Genomic DNA, 23,283 nt, shown 5'->3' with positions numbered 1-23,283 from the left:
ATTAATTGAAAATGATAAAATATAGGAGCATATAAAAGCATTGAAATAAAAATTGCTCTGGACAACTTTTATTTACATTAATTATTTAAGTGTGTGATATTCAGAAGTAAGTATATATACTGTTACCACAGAAATAGTTAACATTTTATTAAACATTTTTAGAGGATTCTGATTTCTAGGCATGAACTAATGTGGCAATATATAATTCTTCTGTATGGCTTTGAAAATGTATTTCACTTTCTACCATAGTTTTAAATGAACATGCTTTATTAATATGAAATAACTAAGAATAATAATTTGAGTATGGTTCAATAATTTTAAAACAATAGTTCTGATATTTGTTAAATAGGAAAAGAGCTCCAGTGTGTGTAACAGAAGCAACATTTGTATTAAGGATTTTTCTTTCCGTTAAATAATAAATAAAGTTTACAAAGCACATTATGAAAATAAAGTTGTATGTGAGTGCCAAATTAAGTATTGCCATCATATTTTGAGTATACAGTTGGCCGTCTCTAGCATTACTGGTGGAAAAACACACAACATTTTGTGTCTGTGTTAAATGTCAGCAGTAGCGTTATTTGTGCTTCAACTGTCTTGAAAGCTCGAATGGAATCGTTTTCCCATCTTTACTTTTTTAAACGTATTTTCTCTCTAGGGCTTAGGTGTGATCATTGCAATTTTGGATATAAATTTCTCCAAAGTTTTAATGATGATGGATGTGAGCCCTGCCAGTGTAACCTCCACGGCTCAGTGAACAAACTCTGCAACCCACTTTCTGGGCAGTGTGAGTGCAAGAAAGAAGCCAAAGGACTTCAGTGTGACACCTGCAGAGAGCACTTTTATGGACTGGACTCCGCCGGCTGTAAGGCCTGTGACTGCCACATCGCTGGATCCCTGCCCGGGACCGTCTGTGATGCTCGGACAGGACAGTGCGTCTGTAAGCCCAGTGTTGGAGGGAGACGGTGCAATGAATGCGTGGAGGGGTACTTCTACCTACAGCAAAATCATTCTTTCCTCTGTCTGCCTTGTAACTGTGATAAGACGGGGACAGTCAATGGCTCTCTGCTATGTGACAAATCAACAGGACAATGTCCTTGCAAATTAGGAGTAACAGGTCTTCGCTGTAATCAGTGTGAGCCTCACAGGTACAATTTGACCATTGGCAGATTTCAAGACTGCCAGATGTGTGAGTGTGATGCCTTGGGGACGTTACCTGGGACCATTTGTGACCCAGTCAGTGGCCAGTGCCTGTGTTTGCCTAATCGTCAAGGAAGAAGGTGTAACGAGTGTCAAACAGGTAAGAGAGAAATGTGTTACAGTTTCAGTCCTCAGTGGCTTTCCCTTCATTATCCTGTTTTGGGTGATTCCTCTTTGCTTCTCAGTCAGGACTTCTAAAAAATTAATCTCCAACATCATTGTTGTACTTGTATCATTATCTAATATAGATACAACTGTTTAGTTTACTCAAGATTATGTGGCATATTTGTGTTGCTATATTTGGGGTGACCCTTTAGATGAATGCCAGCCAGGCAGACATTTCATAACTGTGACTTAGATTTAATTTCTCAATTTGAAGTAAATCTCCTTTTAACAACTGAAAAAAAAAAATCTAAGAAAAGCAAGAATACATTTTACGTTCCAGGGAAAGGGAAACTTGAGTTGATTATCTATACAATGCCAAATATTCAGGTGATGAACTTCAGGTGATTTTCTTTTTAAACATTTTTTTATTTTTTATATAACTTTTAAAGGTTATTTTCCATTTACAGTTATTATAAGATATTGGCCATACTCCCCATGTTGTACAAAACGTCCTTGAACTTGTCTTACGCCCAGTAGCTTGTACCTTCCACTTTCCCACCTCCATATTGCCCCTCCCTGCCACTGGTAACCACTGATGTGTTCTCTGTATCTGTGAGTCTGCTTCTTTCATGTTATATTCACTAGTTTGTTGTATTTTTTTAGATTCCACATATAAGAGATATATAGTATTTATCTTTCTCTGTCTGACTTATTTCACTTAGCATAATGCCCCCCCAAGTCATTTATGTTGCTGCAAATGGCAATATTTCATTCTTTTTTATGGCTGAGAAGTATTCCATTCTGTGTGTGTATGTGTATATGTACATATATACACACACACAGACACCACATCTTTCTCCAGTCATCTGTTGATGGATACTTAGGTTGTTTCCATATCTGGGCAATTGTAAATAATGTTGCTGTGAACATTAGGGTGCATGAATCTTTTTGAATTAGTGTGGTTGTTTTGGATGTATACCCAGGAGTGCAACTGCTGGATCACATGGTAGTTCTATTTTTAGTTTTTTGAGAAACCTCCAGTTTTCCACAGTGGCTTCACCAATTTAAATTCCCACCAACATTGTACAAGGGTATTGAACTGATTTTCTAAATAAAAGCTGACCAAGTGTTTTTACTAAGTCAACTATATGTTCTGGCATCATACAGAAACATCTAGAATTATTTTTAAATGTCATCAAATTAATAAAATAGGCTACTTTTTAGTCATATGGTACCCGTCTTTCTATGTTTCCCAACTGGAAGAAGAATAGACCCTATGTATGGCTTTCTCCTTGACTTTATATGATTTAACCAGAACAATATACTTCCCTCATAACTTACCATGATATGTGGTACATGTAAATATGTATCAGTTTAGCAGCTGTACTAGCTGCTGTCCTGTCTAGCAAAATCAGCTCTGAGTTATCTGAGCCCCTGAAAAGGAGTGTGATGCAAATTTAAGAGTGATTTGCCTGCCAGGGAAGGGTAGGACTAAAGTCCTGTTTTACATGACAAGGACTTCACTTCAGCTTAGAAGAATTGAACCATACCTCTCCCTTGTCATTGTGTGTCAAGTAAATCCAAAGAGACAGAAAAGAATTGATAAGTAGTTAATTCTCTTTGAGACAAAAGTATCAGAAAAAAAGAAAACTGAGCTAGCTCCAGCATAATTGGGGGCTATGTTGTCACAGGATGTTCCGCAAAACCTGATGTGGATCAATGTAGTCAGGACTCAGAAACCAGAAAGCTCCCACTGATACATACTCATTCATTCATTCATTCATTCATTCATTTCCACCTTTTGTCTCTTTCTGCAGAAGGACCCTCTCTGCCTCGCTCTCCCTCTCTGTGTGGTTGCATGGCCACCCCTGTCCCGAGTTGGCTTACAGTTTTAGTGCCAGCTATGCAGAGAGACGTTAGCAGCTTCTTGGTTATAATTCCAAGAGGGAAGTTCTAATTGGCTCAGTTTTGTTAGGGTGGCCAGGAGTGTCAGGATCACATACAATAAGCATGGCTTCTGAGGACCACTCCTTCGGGTAGGAGCAAGGTGGTAAGTGTCCCAGGAAACAGGAACATCACTGAGAGGTGGGCAGATGGCCTACATGACAGCTGCAACCTGCGACTTTCAGCTTTCACATTTATCCTTCCAAACTTGCAATCAATTACTATATTTTTATATCCTAAGATAATATATTTTTTGCTATTCTTAGTATCACTAATTTTGGAAATTAGGTAGATTTCTGCACAAATAACCATGATTTATATATCTTTCTTTCTAAATAAACCAGCAAAAGATAGATCAAATATTTCATCCTCTTGATAATTATCAATTATTACAGTTCATTGAATGTTTCATTCTGACCTAGGATGTAGGTATACAACAGAACTAGAGATCAGGGGCTTAAATCAGAACAGGAGGATAGGGGGTTCATACCCTCCTGTGGATTGATATGTTCAGTGGGAAAAGAAAAAGAAACTGACAGATTTTTTGGATAGAGTTCTATTGGAGAGTTTTGACTTCTAGAAATATCTAAGATTCCTAGAAAACTAAGCAGAGGCACAGTTTTCAGGAAAGGGAATATAATCAAGCATGTTACACCGCATAACTGTGCAACAGCGTTAAGTAGTCATAATAAGATGATCTCTGAGTATTGATTTAACCAACTAAAGAGATTATTGAGGAGGGGGTGTAAACAGCTAAATATTCATTGTCTGCAGTAGGAAGATAATAGGCTAAATTTAAAAAGTTGAGATGGAACAATGCATGTATGTTACTCTGAAAGGGAGAGAGAGAAGCCAGAAGAAACATCTAGAGGAGCTGGAGGTTGGTGCTCCGTGCAGGGAATTCTGGGAGAAGGATGGAGTGAGCAGCAGACTGCCATTTTACATCATGAGCCTTTAAGGTCTGTTTGGTTTTTAAAACTATCTACACATAAATTGTGATAAAAATAAAAATTAACATAAAAAATGAAAAGACTGGTAAATCATGCTCAATCCTCATGATCTCCTGGCACCTTTCTTTTTGGGATTTATCTAGTATAATGTCTTTTTTTTTTTAGGAGCTATTTGCATAAGTACAGATGTTGCACAATTCTCCAAAAGTGTATGGCTAATTGTCCTCTCTTTTAAGGAAGATATAGAATGGGGATCATTGCTATGGATGAAAATAACTATCATATTTAAAGTATCCTTGTATTTTATTTGTGCAGTTGTCTCATTTCCATTGTTTGAGCTTCAATATCTTGAGAGCAAGGGTTATGTTATTCAACTTACATGGCCATGATACTAACATAATTCCTTGTATATTGTGTGCTGTCAGTTAAGTGTTTTGTTTTTTTTTTTAATTGAAATGAGAAATAATCAGGAGTTTTAGCAAGAGCCTCTGTATTAGGTAGGGTTCTCCAGGGAAACAGCGCCAATAGGAGATGTGTGTGTGTCTGTGTATATATGTTTGTGTGTGTGTATTTTTTCTGCACTAAATATGTCAGTCCATGGCAGGATCTGAACTCCTGACCCTCCTGTTCTGATTTAAGCCTCTTGATCTGTAGTTCTGAGGTAGCTGTATCCTAGGCCTTTTGCAGCTATACTAAAGATTTCCTTCATGTCGCCTGTGTTGAATCCCCTGTTTCCTTTTTTCTTGGTTTATTTGTGTATTTGGTATAACAAATGGTCTGGTAGCGTCTGAGAAAGAGTACAGGGAGGAAAGTGATGGGGTTGTTTTAGAATTTTGAACATCTAAAATTATCTTTATTCCATACTCAGAGCTATTTGACATTTTGCCATTATATAAAACCATTTTCTCTCATTAACTTTATTTCACCATTATCTTCTAGCAGTACCGACTAAATTCTTCTTTCTTTCTTTTTTTACATTCCAGAAGCTTTACCATTTGTATATCCCTCATTTCAGAAATTTAGGATGATATGCTTTTCGTTAAATAATTATTTTCTGGGAACTCAATGGGGCCTTAAGTCTGTATTAATGTTTTTATATTCTGGGAAAATCTGTAAAACGCCTTCATAGAAACATCTAGATTAGTGTTTGGCCAAACAACTAGACATCGTATCTAGCGAAGTTGACACATAAAATTAACCATCACAGGCAGCTGTTCGTATAACCCCCATGTTACTGTAACACTTCATCCCTGTACCTGTTGAGTACAAACCCTCACTCACTTCTAAAGAGAAAACTGATTGTCTTCTCTCACAACGTGAGAAGGAAAGCCTTCTGGTTGGGGAAAGTCACACCTGACTTCAGAAGTCCCTGGAACCTTCAATTTCACTTTTTCCCAGAGTTATGCCTGAATCAATTAACTTATTGTTGGTCTGTCCATTTACAAGTGCTCAGCTTTTACTTGTAGACATCTGTCCTTGCCTGCCGTTTCCTCTTATGTTCTTTTAAAACTTTCTTTTATTTCATTTTTTGGGATTTTGGAAGGGAAAAATTGTTCAATCATACTGAACTGAAAATGTTACCCTAGTATTCTCTGGGTTGTGATCTTTTCAGATCAAATCCTTGTAGCCATCCTTGACTCTTTTCCCCACAACTCTTGTCTCTTCTATCAAAATTAATCTTGTTGGTTTTACCTTGAAGTATATCCAGAGTTTGACCACTTCTCACCACTCTCACTTATCCATCTTGGTCCAAGCCATGGTCATTTTTCTCCTGGACTATCGGAACAGCTGCCTAAACTCCCTGTTTCTCCTCTTTATGCTTCTCCAGTCACTTCTCAACATGCAGCCGAAGTGGTGCTGTTCAAACTTCAGATCCTATCACTCCACCCTCCACTGGCTTTCCATCATTGTGAGTAAACAGCAAAGCTGATGGACTTTAATGGGCCACATGATCTGTAATGCCCGTCATCTCCCTGACCTCATTTCCTGATGATTCTTCCTCTCCGGCCTGCAAGTCTTATTGCGTTCCTAGGATTGCCCAGTGCTTGATTCTAGGCACACGGAGCACAGCTCCACTGCAGGGAGATCCACTTACCTTTCCTGAACTATTAAAAAAGGTTTCCTGAATCATTACATTGAAAAATACCTCCGTGTCATTCTCTTTTCTGTGCACGCCAGTGAGTGCGTCTTTAACTACACATAGAGAGGATGTGGCGCTCTACCTTGCAAAGGAGGAAAGAAAACGCTGGCTTAAGGACCTAATGCATTTTTTATTTGAGAAAAGGAGATATTCCGTACGCATATGTATAGCCTGTGGAAAAGTTAAAGTGTGCTTGTGGACTCGTTTTTTTTTTGGTTCTGTTTTCTTCTGGCTTCAGAAACTACTCTGAATTTTGTTTTCTTGTTTTCTGGGTTTTATTGTCTCTTCCCATGAAATTTACATTAAGAAAGAAAGAGAGAGAGAGAGAGAAAGAAAAGAAAGAAAGAAAAGAGAGAGAGAGAGAAAGAAAGAAAAGAGAGAGAGAGAGAAAGAAAGAAAGAAAAAAGAAAGAAAGAAAGAAAGAAAGAAAGAAAGAAAGAAAGAAAAGAAAGAAAGAAAGAAAGAAAGAAAAGAAAGAAAAAGAAAGAAAGAAAGAAAGGAAAGAAAGGAAAGAAAGAAAGAGAGAGAGAAAGAGAGAGAAAGAGAGAGAGAAAGAGAGAGAGAAAGAAAGAAAGAAACCTGATCCTGAAGTATCTTTATTATAAGCAGATGCTTCACAGTAGCCAGCTCTGCAGTGTGCACATTAAAATGCACTGCTGCAGTCTGAGGCTTGCTTTCTACTTCTTTAAACACATCTGAAAGACCTAGATCGTATACTACAGGGGGGACACCCCGCTGCTGTGCGGTGAGCAGCGGGCGGGGAGCGGAGGGAGCAGCGGCGCGGAGGAGGGGTGAACAGCAAAGCCCGCGGACCTCAGCCCGCGGACCTCAGCCCGCCTTTGCACCTGTGATTGTAAATACTACTCACCCATAGTATAGACGCCTGCACATGGACTCTTGTCCCACTTTCTTAAAAAATATTATTAAGGAAGGTGCATGTAATGAAACCTCATGTATTATTAACCTAACCTTACTCTGAATGTACAAGGAATAGGCTTAATTCAACTAAAATTTATAGGCAATTTGTTAAAGCAGCAGTGCACATTAGAAGGTACATTAGAGCCACATTGGTTTTAATATGCCATTCAATAACTTGAACAGAGGTTAAAAATGCTGCTTAACCTCCATTAAGTATTTTAAAAATGCTTTAATTTAAAATTATTTGGAGCGTGTGTACATATATGAATGTACACATAGCCACACTAATAAATACAGCACTAAATACGTTTTCCCGAGTCGTCGTATTCAGGACAGGATGACCTCATAACACTCAGCAGTGGGCACTTAATCAGAGGCCAGGCTGAGAAAGGCAGGGGAGGGCGTCAGAGCATCCTGAGCCTGTGACCCACTGTTGTCCTTGAGAACCAGAGGCGGAGAGGGTTTCTTGAGGACTCTGCAGCTTTGGAATAAAATAAAGGCTAATTTATAATGAAAACAGCTTCATATGACATGTTTGGTGCTAATAGGACAATTCCTCATGCTTCCCTCTGGTATTTACTTTTGATTTTCTTCTATGACTCATACAGCCTATTAGAAAGTAAAACAAAGTATCTTATTTCATTAAGAAGCATATCATATTTGTTAAGAAATGAGCTCATAAACCAGAATTGCATGCACGGCCCTGTGGATGGAATTGGAATTAGATGGCTGATTCTCCATTAAAAATCAGTGCCTCAAGTTGAGAGCCGATTATGCCACATGTCCTCGTGGTGTTTGGTGAAAGGGCTTTCCAGATTAGCATGATTTCACAGAAAGACCTCAGAATAAGAGCCTTTTCCTTAAGAAACCACCAGGATAGGATCTTGTCATAGGAAATATGAACTGCAATCCTAGGCACATCTGGGGAGAAAAAGGATATTGATAAGTCATTATTTAAACTTTAGGAAAATCCCACTTTTATGGAAAACTGCCTAGTAAAAATTGTGATGATGATAAAAGATAATATTTCCTGAATGTATACTGTTTGCTAGACCCTGGAATAAAGTTTTATCTTAAAAAATCCCACTTAGTATGCACATTTCTATCATGGAAGAAATAGTATTATTTCCTTCTTATAGTAGGGGAAATGGAATCTAATTAAGGACAAGAACTATTTACAAGTCCAGGTCCATCTGGCCCCAGAATCTACACTCTTAAAAAGTAAAGTTGTTTCTGAATAACTCAATGTTTGCCATAAATATTCACTCAATGAATATCTGAGGTTGGGTTAAAATAGGTACTCTTTCAAGTACCATCCCCTCAAACTCATCTCCACCCATGAGTCTGGCACCTGCTCCAGGTCCTGAGATATTTCATTTGTTGTGCTGAATCCGAGTAATAATTACAAAGTAAAAATTAACAGAGTTGTGGGAGGCTGCAGTGATCAAATAATGAAGAGCTGATGGAGGGGTTTGGGAATGCGATTATTCTGTGGACTAAGTTGGAGAACCTTCTGCGACGGTTGCCATGGCATAGGATAGTGACTTTAGGGCATACAGCTGGTAAATACTGAGACTAAAGAAAAAGAGAACAAAGAAAATAAAAGTTTTGCTGTGGTTTATAACTGTATGTATATGCAGGAATCTCTTAAGACATAATCAGGGCTGTCCTTACTTGTCTTCATTGTTGTTTTTGGATTTGATTCTCAGAGAATGTGTTTATGAAGGCTTTTCATAGATACTCACATAAACAGGCAAACCAGGTTTTTTCTTTTTTTTTTTTTTTAATGAAAACGGAAGTCCAATAGAATAATTTCCCCTATATGAACAAATAATTACATCATTTTTTCTAAGAACAGGAGGCATAGTTTGGGGGTGACATTTTCTTTCTGAAGCTCTGTTTCATCCACTGACTTGGCAAGGATTATATTTTGAATTTATTGTGTCTTATTCATACACATTTCCTGCTATCCTCCCCTGATACCTGACCTACCCTGACCAATCACTCTCATGACTCACAGGTTTGTGTTTACCGTTTTCCTTTCAGTGTTCAGGAGATCATCTGATACGTTAAGGACTAACATATCCATCCATCCATCTGCTTATCCATCCATCCAGCCATCTATCCATTTCACTCATATATCCATTTTATCAATTAACACCAATTGAATAAACTGCTATACACCAGGGCCTGTGCTGCTATAAGATACACAATCATAAATACATTAAAGCATTAAGGCTTAGTAGGGAAAACTGACTCATGTGTAAATATAACGCATTGTGATAAGTGCAGTATCAGAAATGCCAGTATAGAGAAGTAATAAAGTGAAGAGATTAATTCTTAAAGGGTGGGAGACATGAAGAGCTTAGTAGAGAGAGTTTCCTGAGCTGGTTTTAAAAATAAATAAGGGAGAGAGTTGGGTGTAGCTCAGTGGTAGAGGGCATGCTTAGTTAGCATGCATGAGGTCCTGGGTTCAATCCCCTGTACCTCCATTAACAAAATAAATAAATAAATAAATAAATAAATAAATAAATAAATAAATAAATAAATAAATAAATAGGAGTTTGTAAGATATTCAAGTAAGGAAAGCAGTCCAAGAAGAAGGACTAGGAGCAGGGCATTTAAAATATGTTTAAACTAATTGAAAATGAGGTTTTAAAATGTTTAAAGAGAAATTATAGCTTGAGATGAATAATAGTTATTGATACATTTGTTAACATTTGGTCAAATCTCTGAATAATAATTTCAGCATTATTTTTATATAAAACCAGTAACTGGAGGAAAATTATTATTATCCTAACTTGAAAATTGGCATCGTCTACTACAGTCTGAAAATACTGATTTGTGACACTGTTACTAAAATGGTCTTCTGTTGCCTGGTGCAGGTGAGCCCCAGATTCCTCCCTGGATTTCTCTTAGTATGGTGTCCATTCTTTGGTTTGAGATGAGAACTGTTTCTTCTAAATGGCTCATAATTAGTGCTTAGCCACCACTCTGCCCTCCTTTTCTGAATAAGGCCTGGAGGTTAAACTTGTTTTCTTTCTCCCATTTCCAGACCCGAGCAAAGCCTAATTGTTGATGGGCCTCGGGAGGGACATTGCCAGGGAATGGGCTCTCCTTTATGCCCAGGACGGGTACTGTGCTGTGCAAATAGCCACAACAGGAGAGAACGCCAGCTGCTGGCTAATAGCTTTGAACTCTCAGGACTCTGTAAGCCTTCTCCTGGATAAAGCAATACTCTTTTATGATACGGGTGACTTTTTGCTTTAGCTCTATAACGCATTGTTTCCCACATGAGACTTGTCTTGTTTGGGACCAAGAGTTAGCTGAAAGGAAACTGGAGAAAAGAATAAACTTGAGTGGGCTGATTTGCGCTTTGTGCTAACTCCAGCACTGCGTAGTGGGAGGTAATACTGTTCTCCTAATGACACTGCTTCAGAATGTGGTCCAGAGTCACTCAGGAAAGAAAGCTCCGAAAGATCAGTTATAATAAAGCAGATATGCAGATATGGAATGTGAAGTGGGGCTAATGGAGAGAGATCAGAGAAATCTATTGAATTAAAAAAAAAGAAAGAAATTAAGGTCAGTTATCTTTCAGCTGCTCTCAGGAGTTGAAATTTAAGTAGGAAAGAAGGGAACATGTTTTCCATAGTTGGAAGTCACAAAAGGAGAGGTAATGGTCTAGAATTAGGCACATTCAGGTAAGGCAAGAAGTAATCGTTGAGCAGGCAGGCACCTGAGTCATCCTAATTAGAGCTGTTTAAAAATAGGACAACTCAAATGATGGTGGGATTAACCTTTATAACCATGCTCTTGAGAGGAGGAGTGGAATTAACCCCAAGACAACTTCCAGTTTAGTCTTTTCCTTGAGGCCCTACCTCCAAGTTGCAGCCTCCCTGGGTGCTTTAATACCTTCCTTCTTGCTCTCTGCTTGTATGTCTGACTTTTCTGTGGCCTTCTTTATTCTCCAAAACTTGGCAACCCATTCTTCTGCACCAAAATCTATGCTCCTGATCTTTACAGATTTATCTAATAAATCATTTCTTATAAAAATCATTCCTAATTGTTCTAGAATTCTCTGTGGCTCGAAGCTATTGCAGTAAGTCCAAATTAATTCTGCTTCTAAGTATCTGTGCTAATGGGTAATTTATCCAAATTGGAGTGCTGTTAGTACATTCACGAGGCCATCATCATGAGTGTAAGGATCTAGGTCCCTTCACAGGAAGGAAAGTGCATAGACTCACAGTTGCAATGGTCTTGAATCCAAAACAGAAGGCTTCTACGTCTGTGATTTTGATCTCATGATGAGTCAGGTAGGAGAATATGGAATAATTGGCATGGCCAAACTCTATTTCTGGAAACACATCTGAAGCAAATTGCTGTCAGTGGATGCAAAGAGCAAATGACATAATCTAGTTGTAAATTACTATTAAAAATGATAATCTTAGGTCTCCCTAATTGAATGGCACAGATTTTGAGCTTTTTCCTTTTCTATTTTACAATTCCTGACACTTTTCAAGAAAGAATATACACCGCCTAGGAGAAGAAAAACAAATTAATTGTTGATGGCTGTGAAAGAATGACTTGTTTTCAGCCAGAGCTTCAAATGAGTCTTACAGTGATCCAATTACTTTTTGTTTCTCCCCTAAAGGATAGATAACACACAGAATGATTCCCTTTGTGTTCATACTCTTTCTCTCTTTCAATATGACTGATGTTTTATATACCTAAATTAGTGATCACAACAATTGTACAGTTTATTTTCATTTGCCAAACTTTATTCATTGTCTCAATAAAATTTCTTGTAACATTATGCATGTGCTTGTATGTGTGTAAATACTGGTATGTACCTATGTATGTATAAATACATATACATGCACAAGCACACATCACATAACATCAAGACCCATTTCTCCCACATGTGCCTGCTCCATCATTCAAATGTCCAATGCATTTCTAATTTCTAAACTGTTGACTTCCACCTTCTGGGTCCAAGAAACTCTAAGTAACTTGAAAATATTTTTGAATCATATTTTTATTTCTCTTCTTTTACTATAAGAAAAAAAATATGGGTCTTATAATTTAAGTTCTGTTTTTTTCCCTAATATAATACTTGTGGGGATCAATGCCTACCTAATAATTTGGTGCAGTCTTTGAATTCAAATGTTGGAGTGCCTATTTTGTGACAAGCACTGTACTGGGTTCTGGGGAGACAATGATGGATTAATCTGATGAGGTTCCTGCCGTCACTGAGGTTACAATCTGCTGGAAATGAGATTAATTACAATTTTTATCAGCACTCTGTAGGAAATAAGGAGGGTGCTTTGAAATTAATAACGTCACTAAACTAGCCTAGAGTAAGTTACTGGAGGAAGCCAAAGGACCTGATGTGCATAGGAGTGAGCTAAGTGGAAAAGGTGGGTCAAAATCATGTCAGCAGACAAAGCTGCCCATGAAAAGGCCTTTAGGCGTCAAGAACAGAAAGTCTGACTGGGGCAGACTGGGGATGAGCACTGAAGTGAAGCTAGAGAGGGAAGGAGGGAAGTGGGACTGGACCGGAGGGTTAGAGGCTATGCTGTGGATTTTTCTTTTTCCTAAAGGGAATAGGAAGTTATCAAATAATTTTAAATAGAAGAATGAGATGTTTAAACTATACTCTGAAAAAGACCAGCTACACTATAAAGAGCAGATTGGACGGGGACAAGAGGGACACCAGTGGCTAAGAAAGTCTCTGAGGTTGTTGAGATGCCTGGGTTGGAATCTGGGTTCTGCTCTGTGTTAACTCTGTCATTTTAGGAGTTAACCTGAAGCCTTCAGTTTTCTAACTTATGTAATGAACATTATATAATGCCTGAGTTACTAGCATTACCATGAGAACTAAATGAGATGATGAATGTAAAGCTTTACCACAGCCTCTGGTACATAATGTTAATTATAAAACCTTGGTAGTGACTTTAACTAGGGAGGAGGCAATGGGAATGGAGAGTAGAGGATGTAAGATTCTTAGAAGACAGTATTCAAAGGACTTAGTAATTAGCTAGACGTAGGGGCAGAAGGAAGTGACAGAATCAAGTGTTGCCAGTGTTAGCAGAATACAGGATGCTCAGTTACATTTGAATTTCAGACAACAATTTTTTTTTATTATAAGCAAGTATAACATGGGACATAGTTTTATTTTTTTTAAATCATTGTTTATCAGGAATTCAAATTTAACTGGGCATTCTGTATTTCATCTGGCTGCCTTAGCAATGGTACCTCAGGGTTCCAGGTGGAGCAACTGAATACTAGATGGTGATGCTGTTTGCTGAAATGGAGATGATTAGAGGAGGACCAGTCTTTAGTGGAAAGGTCATGAAGGAGGTTTTACGTGCATTGAATTGTCAGTGCCGGGACGACACCCAGGAACAACGTCAGTTATTCACTCAGTCTTTCTTTGGTCGTAATTGACTTACTGGTCAAGAAGAGCTCAGCCACATTCATATGGGGAGTTAAGTGGTGGCGTGAGAGAGCTCTGTTTCTTGGTGTAACCAACATACTATTGTTTGAGAAAAGACTGGATAGAAAGCATAATGGAAACTTTTCATTTCTTTATTTCCAGGTTTTTATATTTCTCCGGGCAATGCCACTGGCTGCCTGCCGTGTTCCTGCCACACAGCTGGTGCAGTTAATCACATCTGCGATAGCTTGACTGGCCAGTGCGTTTGCCAAGATGCCTCCATTGCTGGGCAAGGTTGTGACCATTGTAAGGACCTTTACTTTGGATTTGATCCTCAGACTGGAAGGTAAATATTTATGAAAACCATTTATAATTTTAATAGGTTACATTTGCAGTGACTTTTTGCTTTAACTAACAGTGATTTTTTTGGAAGTATCTTTTGTAAAAAGCAGTATTTCTGCCCTCCTTAGTGTGTTGATGTATTCTTTTATTGTTTGATGTCTGCATTTATTAAACATAATGGTAATCTTTGCATATTTCCTAGGGTTCCACAGTATAGGTTGCCATACATTGATAGATGTGTCCAGTATTAGGGTCTGGGAACATATAACTAAATGAAATTACTTTTTCACAGAGAATTCAAAATTTGGATGTGGAGAAAGACAGGTAAAGAAATACTCAGAGAGGAAAATACACATGTGCACACACATGCACGTGCACACACAAGGACGATTGGTAGCATATGTGTATACATATTTTGTTCTACGTGGCCCCTGGATTTACTGCTTTTTTAAATTAATCTACTGATGCATTTATGTTCTCTTTGCCTTTCTAATTTAAGTTTAAAGACTGGCAGATGAGAAACATATCTTTGTATTCAGTGATAAGATTTCTTTCCCAGTGTGTAAAATACATGCTGAAAGTAAATTAACCACTTTTCAAAGTTACACTGTCTTTAATGTCCTACTTCTTATTTCCTTTATATCTGTTGCATTTGCTTTCATGCATTTGTGCTTATTGCTGTATTTCTTAAGCTGTGCTGGGATGCCAATTTCGTGTGTGTGTGTGTGTGTGTGTGTGTGTGTGTTTTGGTCTGGTTAGATTATAAATTTGTCTAGGGTTGGGACTATATCCATGAATTATCTGAGGTTCCTATTCCCAAGAAACTAGTGCTGTGTTCTGTGCACACCAGTCAAATTTGTTTCTCAATATGTGTGTATTTATAAATATAAATGCTAATTATTCAAAGGTTTGATATTATCTTTTCAACTCATTGCCCCCCTGCTGCCTGCTTTTTGGCCATTACACTCTTCATTAACACCTTGATTAGAGTGTGGACAGGGTGACAAGGTAAATTATTGAAAAAGAACTCAAACTAGTTCATTTGGTTTTCTACCAAAATTCAACTTGATTAAAAAAAAAACTTTAAAATGAGATTTAGAATATTTATGAAAACAATTTTATATTCTTATTGCATATCTTTTTTTTCAAATCCATGCTGATCCACTTCTGTTACCATTGGACTATCATCTTGGTTAGTCTGAGAGTATCACCACTCTTTTCTATAAATACTAAATCACTCGGAGTATAGAAAAACACATGGTACAGTCAATGTTAAATAATAAGTGTTACCAGGGTTTTGATAGTAAAATCAGGGCCAGTTATTGCACATACTACCTCCTCTAGGTACATTTTGTTGAAAGACCGTCTCACATATTCCCCAGTTGGAACTCTGGACTTGGTTTCTTACACTCCTGGCCACCTCTGTCGTTTGAGTTCCTGACTTTTCCGTAGTCTTTCTGACAACACTTAATTACCAAAAGACAAATATCTGCCCCAGTTAGCTGTCGTCTTTGGGCTGCTCATGCCTGTCTATGAAATGCTGTGCCCATCTCAGCCATTTTCCCTCTTGATCTCCCTTGTTCTTCTTGGCAAAACCCCTCTTCAATGACCAAGAGATGTCTAATTGTCTCAACTTTTTCACTTAACTTTCTTTAAGTGAAACCTGATTCCTTTCATTTACCACTTCCTTTCCCCTTCAATACTTTAAGACTCAGGCTGAACTTTACCCCATTCTGCTTTTCCTTCATTTATCTACTCAACCCACTCCCTATCTCAGTCTAATCCTGGACCAAGAATTGCTTACACCTATTGCTCTGCAGTAGAACTGGCTAACACTGGAATCAGTCCCTGGGCTCAAAGCTGGCTTGAAAAGTTAACCTAAATTGATGAGGAATAAGAAGAGCCATAAACTACGTAATAAAAAACAACAACAATGATGACTATATTATTAGGTTAAAATCAAGAAAGCAGAACTCAATAAAATAAAAGGATTGAGTGTAGGCTAGAGTCTAGGAGATGGAGCTGAAGTTTGAAAAGCTGGGTAGGTTCAACAGAGTAAAAGATCCAGAGTAAATGTGGGTTCAGAGTAAAAAGATTTATGACAATTTTCATATGAATAGAATGATATATCTTTACATATTAGTTGACTCATAATTATATCGAGTCAAATAAGGAAGTACGCACACACCACATTTTGTTTATCCATTCATCCATTGATGGTCACTTAGGTTGTTTCCCTATCTTGGCTATTGTGAATAATGCTACAATGAACATAGGAGTGCAGAGAGCTCTTCAAGATCCTGATTTAATTTCCTTTGGATATATACCCACAAGTGGGATTGCTGGAATCATATGATAGTCCTATTTTTAATTTTTAAAGGAACTTTTACACTGTTTTCCATGTGGCTGTACCAACATACACTCCCACCAACAGTGTGCAAGGGTTCCCTTTTCTCTACCTCCTTACCAACACCTGGCTTTTGTCTTTTTGAGAATAGCTATTCTGACAGGTGTGAGGTGACATGTCACTGTGGTTTTTATTTGCATTTGCCTGATGACTGGTGATGTTGGACACCTTTTAATGGACCTGTTGGCCATTTGCATGTCTTCTTTGGAGAAATGCGTATGCACTTTCTTTACTCACTTTTTAAAATCAGGTTGTTTGTATTTTTGCTATTGAGTTCTAGGAGTTTCTTATATATTTTGGATATTAACCCCTTATCAGATGGAAGGTTTGAAAATATTCTCATTCTGTGGGTTTTCTTTTCACTCTTGATTAATTCCTCTGCCTGTATAAAAGCTTTTTAGTTCATCTTTTTTTTCCCCCACTCTGTTGGTTATTTCCTTTGTTGTTCAAAAGAGTTTTGGTTCACCTTTTTACTTTTTTGCCTGAGCTTTGGTGTCATAACCACAAAATTATTAACCAGACCATTGTTAGGAAGCTTTTTCCTTATGTTTACTTCAGGTCGTTTTAGTTTCTGATGTTACATTTGAGTCTTTAATCCATTTTCAGTTGATTTTTGTGTATGGTGATTTAAGGGTCCAATTTTATTCTTCTGCTTGTGAATATTCAGTCTCGCCAACACCACTGGTGGAAGAGGCTATCCTTTCCTCATTGTATGCTCCTAATACCCTTTTTGAAGATCCATGCACTGATAGGTGTGGATTTTTTACTGGGCTCTCTATTCTGTGCCATTGGTCTAGATATCTGTTTTTATGCCAGTATCATACCATTTTGATTACTATAGCTTTGTAATATATTTGAAATAAAAAAGTTTAATGCCTCCAGTTTTGATCTTGTTGAACCTGTGCTTTGCAATATAAAGTAACTGTAGGACTTTCTATTACCTAAGAAAGTCCAGACAATGCAATTGATTCACTTTATATCCAGATGGCAGATAGGGATATTAGCCCCATAAAAGTAAAATTAATTTATGATTTCTTCTTATGACTCATGATTCTCCAGTGTGCCAACTATTTTATTGTTCTCCCTGTCTCTTAAAATTATCTCTTCCTTTGGCTTCCAAGATTCTCCTTCTCTGATTTGTTTTCTGTCTCTTTTGCTGATTTAGTATGCCTCTTCAACTTGCATATCTGTGTCTATGATCTCAACCACTACATGTGTATAAATGCCTCTCAAATATATTATCACTCATTCATATCTCTGTCATGGGCTCTAGGCCTATGGCTTGTTGTCTCTCTGTCTTAAATTTGCATGTCCCTCATGCATCCCATTCTTAATATAGCCAACACAGAAGAAGTTCTCATTTGCTTTACTTTCCTCACCTCCTCCAAAAGTAAAAAATAAAAGTCCCATGCCATCATCATCTTAATGAAAGGGATATAAACCTTAAAAAAAAAAAATCTATTTAAGTCCGCACTACCCAGGTGTGAGTAGGGCTCAGATGCTGTCAGATTGGGCAGAGTTGGCTCTGATACTGAGCATAGGCTGCTGCTAGAAATTGAAAGCAAGAGCCACCATATATAATGCAGCTTCTCTGAAACAAAGAGTGAAAATAAAGCCTCCCTTGACCATATAGGGCCCAAGGAGATCAGCAGGACTTGTCTGTTGTTTAATCAGTTGCACGGAATGCCTGTGTCTAGAGTTGACCCTTCTGTTCCACTGATGAATTCTGCTGTCGGGTTTCACTTTAACACTGATGACTGTTAGAGAAGAAATTCTCTAGCACAGAAGGTCATAGAGAAAGATGTTTCAAAATGGGAAAGTGAGACTTGCTTGAGTTTCTACTTTTGCTCATCATTGAGAAGAGATATAAATGGGTTTTATTCTTTTTATGTTTTCCATCCCATTCCTAAGTGATATTGAAATCTCTCTGTTGACTCCTGGTTGTTACTTTGTATATATATACTAACACTGACTATTTGGAAAATGTGTGCAAAGATGGCTCAAATATATGGGATTCTATCAAATATAAGGAATTTTCATTCCCCAAAGGAAAAAAAATCCACTCATGGTCTAAATGTATACACACATACAGTATAGAAAAATAACTATTTGGGCCCTGATATTAAAGTTTTTAAAAAACGAAGAAAATCATCTAAAATCATTCAACTGTACCTTGAATCTCACCCTGTGTGAGGTACTTACAAGTATAAATTTATTAATTTCTAAAATTCTACAAAGATTGTAAGTATTGTTAAGCAAGGAAAAGTATTGTATCTCTTCACTGGTTTAGAAAATAAATTAAATTTCTCATCTGCTTTTTCCATTTATATATTCAGAGGATTTTATTTAACTCCCCTCCATGAAGTTCACACATATCCCCAACCCTACTCCATGTTCTCTTTACCATGCAGAGCGATGTTTGCTATATTTTCCGCTTGGCTTATTTTGTATACTTCTTTTTATACTTCCAAGGTCAAAATAAATAAAATAAAATAGTCCCTGACCCTAAAGTACAGCAACAACAACAAATTGCACCAAACACAACAGGAGCAAGCTGGAAAATCCTTTGCCTCTTTTTATCCAAGTTATTCATTCTTCAGAAGTTGTCTATCACAGAAAGGGGGCATGTATTTTAAAAGCTGATCCAAGTGCAAAATCACTCCATTTACCATGGACACATAAAGCAAACATGATTGAATCAGTATGGAAAACAAAGGAGCAAAAAACTTCTGCCCACTGAAAAATCAATAAAGCAAAAAAAAAAAAAAAGTATATCATATCTGTCTAAACCAAAGGCAATGAGACAAAAAAATGGGCCACATTCAGTTTGTCTCAGTGGGTAGTTGAGACCCATGTTTGACACAGTGCACTCTCTGGTCCTGTCCTCAAGTTGACCTGTAACTCCAAGTCCTCCTTCCTGCAGCCTACAAGACTACTCCAGTTCATCTGACATGACATCCACACATCACAATCCACCAAAGGTTTCTTACATAATCACTTCTTTCCTCTATATTCACTAGTTGTATATTGTCTATTTTTTTTAAGCCTTAAGGAGCTAGAAGTATTACTACTTGCCTCTTACTCACGAGCTGACACACCATGAAGTGCAGTATCCCTTGGATGGTAGAGAATCGGGATCTAGGCTGGCCAGGGAATCTAAAAGCTCAGACTTCTAAACCATCAAGTAGAAGTCTTCTGTGACCAGATTATTTTTGGTTTCACTGCACCTGTTCTCCATGTGAACACTAAGCTATAGATGTGGTCTGGTCATCTTTTTACATGCATGTTTCCAGTGGATCTCAATTGGTCTTTTCTCTGAGAACCAGATCGACGACTTCAAAGGGAAGCAGATAACTTTCTTGTCCACTTATTTCCTTTCATGATGTAATAGTGGAAGAATGGGGAAGGTGCCTCATCGATGCCTGCTCCTCCAGGACTCTTTGTTGACAGCTGGCTCTTACCTAGGGTGAGGGAGATGAAAGAAAGAAAGCAGAAGGGTTCTGGGACACTGGGGGCCTATGCTTGGAACTGCTACAATGTTACTTTTGCCTTTGTCTGTTGGCCAAACAAGTCACAGGCCAGCCTGTATTCAGGAGAGGGGGAACAGACTCTGCTTTTTGACGAGAGGAATCAGTGTTGTTTGTGAAGGACCTGCAGGAAGAGAACGGTGAAAGAATTGTCATTTTTTTGCAGTCTGCCATGACCACTAAATGATATATCTTCCTTTAATACTTATTCTATGCAAATCCCTAAGAAAAGTCAGATATTGTAAATTAGTAGCATTTATTCAATGCGATGTAATAGAAATAACAAAATGTTGGATATCAAGATATTTAGTTCCAATTATGGCCTTTCTCCTAGACCAGATTTATTAGTTTCCTGTTACTGATACAACTATTTACTACAAACTTAGTGGCATAAAACAACATGAATGTATTATCTTAACCTGTTATCTTACAGTTATGGAAGTCAGAATTCCTAAGTTAGTTTCACTGGGCTGAAATCAAGGTGTCATGGGGCCTATGCTTACTTTGGACACTTGGAGAAAGTCCATTTCCTTGCTTTCTCAGTTCCAGATGCCACCCACATCCCTTAGCTTACAGCTACTTTCTTCACCCTCAAAGCAGCTGAGTAGTGTTTCCTGTCATCTCTTGACTTCTGCTTATGTTCTTACATCTTCTCTAACGCTCACCTTCTTACCTTTCTTCTGTAAGGACCCTTGTGATCACATCAGGCATTCACGTATAATCTCATCATTTCAAATCTGCCAAGTTCCTTTTGCCAAGGAAGGTAACATATTCACAAGGTCTGGAGATTAGGACTTCGGCCTTGTTGAGGGGGAGCGTGCGTAATTCAACCTACTGTACCAAGGTTCAGCAAGCTATGGCCTGCGGACCAGAGCTGACCTGCCACCTGCTTATGGAAATAAAACTTTATTGGAAGATGGTAATAGTCAGTCTTTACGTGCTGTCTGTGGCTGCTCTTACACTAACTACAGAAGAGTTGAGTTGCAACAGAGGTCATGGGGACCACAGAGTCTAAAACATTTAGGTAAAGATGCTTTCTTTTTTAGATAAAGATTACTAACTGTATAACCAGATTCACTGTCACCCTGAGCAGGTTATTTAGTCCCACCAAGCATCCAAGAATCAGAGCTTTATAGACTTGTAAAGGAATTTAAAAGTAATTTTTGGTTAAACTGTACCCCTAGACATTTCTCTACCTAAATCACCTTTTCAGAATAAGTGGACATTCAGCTTCTGCTGAAAACATGGGACTAAAAAAAGCTTATTATCTCATGAAGCATTTCATGTACATGCCAAGCAGCTCTCATCTGAGAAAGATAGAAATCTCTTCTTCATATGAAGCAAAAATTTCATTCCTGTTACTTTCTTGTCTAGTCTTTTTTTCTGACTTCTAGGGTCACAGAATTAGTATTGTTGCTTCTCCCTGAGAGCGCTCTATGAATTTGAATCTGCTTTCTGACCTCAAAGTTACTGTGTTAATATAATGGGGAAGCTAAGGAAAGGGACGCTAGAGTTTCTAGATGTAAACATGTGTCATATTTTTACTATAGTGAGTGTTCAGGGATTACTGTTTCTTTTAACTGTTTGGTCTTGGAGACCAGTGTGTTGAACATAGTCTATATTACTGGAGTGCCATCAAAGAAGAAAGTGGCAGATCCTTGCTAAGCAAGCTCTTCAGATGGCAGGAATGTCCCCACCCTGGACTCAGATGGCTCTGTTGCCTGGATTCAAGGACGTCACTGCCCAGGTCCAGTTTTTAGGAGTCCCTTTACTTATGGGACGGCTTCACCGGGGAGAGTGGTGGGTTGGGCACTGTTAAATCCTCCCCTCTTGATGACACAGTACTGCTCACTTCCTCTCCAATAAGCCACGTGAGTATGGTTTTCGGTCCACGCACACAGGATCTCCAAGCCCCAAGTCCCTCTCCTGGAACTGAGATTCCAGTTCCTAGAGAATCTGATGCTGCTGGTGGGCTGTGAAGAAAGGAAAACTAAGAATTTCAGTGAAACTATACTTCACTGTAGAGGGGAAAACCACCCTCCTCTAGAGGGCACTCTAACACTCAAGAGATCCTGCAGCAGAGGACTGAACCTAGAAATCTTCTAGCCTTAGGGAGTCAGAGCAGATGGTCAGCCCTTGAAGAAAAGTGGTCCCTTCCTTGAGTAGAGGTTAGCCAGGGGGACAACTATGCCAATCAGAAAGGGCTCAAAAGAGTTACATTGGTAATTGAGCTGTAGTGTCCTGTTACCAGTCTAAACCTCTCCTAGTGCTTTGTTCATTCAGCTATTCAGCAACATGTATTGAACACTTACTGTGTTTCTAGTCTTTGTGCTGGGGACCGATGGAAGAAAACTCTTCGTCCAATTTCTCCAATTTGTCTTGAAGCCTCTTTCTTTTCTGTTCATTAATAATTGTGAATAACCCCTGTCTAAAATTCCTCAACAACTTAAGGTCTCTTCCTCCTTTATTCTTGGTGTTAAATGATGTCCCCATGATCCACCCATCAGCAAATAAGAACGGTGGGAGTACCTCTATGCCCTTCTCTCCTCTTGGCTTCCCCTTTCACTCTTTTCAACTTGTCCACCCCATCCTATTGATTTTACTTACTAAACATTTTTTAAATCTGTCCCACTCCTTACCACTGCCACAGTTGCGCCTAGTCTAGCAATATCTCACCTCTGCTTACCTTTCCAACTTTATCTATCACCACCTCCGTGTTTTGAATTTACATCCCCAAATTTTGAATTGCTTCAAATTTCACATCCTCTCCTGCTGTTTCTTGTCTATTTTCTCCCCTCCCTGACTTGCCTGGTTTATTCCTCTTCATCTTTTAATATTCAGCCCAAACATCTTCAAGATTCCTTCTTAATACTCCTTTCCCTGTCCCCCTCCCTTACTTCCAGACTAAGTAGTTGCCCCTTTTCTGTGCCCCCAGAGAGTCTGCATACATCTTTCTTACTGCTCTTTCCATTTTTTAAAGAACATTTCTCACTGGACTATGAGCTCTTTGAAGACAAGGACAGCTTATCTTTACATCCTCAGTGCCTGTTCCATTCCTGGAGAATAATCGGCCCTCAGTGAATGTTATTTATGTCGATCAATATATTTGAATCAATTTGATGGTACCTGTGAGTTGAGGCCCCAGACAGAAGAGAGGTGTCCAATGAGAAACGTCCATAAAGTTATCTATATCCTGGACCGTATCCCTGGACCTCCCACAGTAGCTCTTCCTCACAGGATGAAGTTTCTGACAGTAAAACTCACTATTGAACCACAGTCCCTTCATTCATAGTGATGTTTCCACAGTAGTAATAAGT

The 23,283-nt window shown here is 38.3% G+C and overlaps 1 protein-coding gene across 1 annotated transcript in view; it reads left to right on the top strand.

Moving 5' to 3' along the window:
• USH2A (usherin) overlaps positions 1 to 23,283 on the top strand; it is a 642,834-nt gene that overhangs the window by 116,267 nt on the left and 503,284 nt on the right. Inside the window, exons 12-13 of the mRNA XM_074351610.1 lie at positions 656 to 1,297; positions 13,853 to 14,036. Coding sequence (XP_074207711.1) covers positions 656 to 1,297; positions 13,853 to 14,036 — 826 coding nt within the window. The remainder of the gene's footprint in view (positions 1 to 655; positions 1,298 to 13,852; positions 14,037 to 23,283) is intronic.

This window comes from Camelus bactrianus, chromosome 23 (genome assembly GCF_048773025.1).
Source record: "Camelus bactrianus isolate YW-2024 breed Bactrian camel chromosome 23, ASM4877302v1, whole genome shotgun sequence".
NCBI lineage: Eukaryota > Metazoa > Chordata > Mammalia > Artiodactyla > Camelidae > Camelus > Camelus bactrianus.
This window is presented reverse-complemented; position numbering and strand designations above follow the sequence as displayed.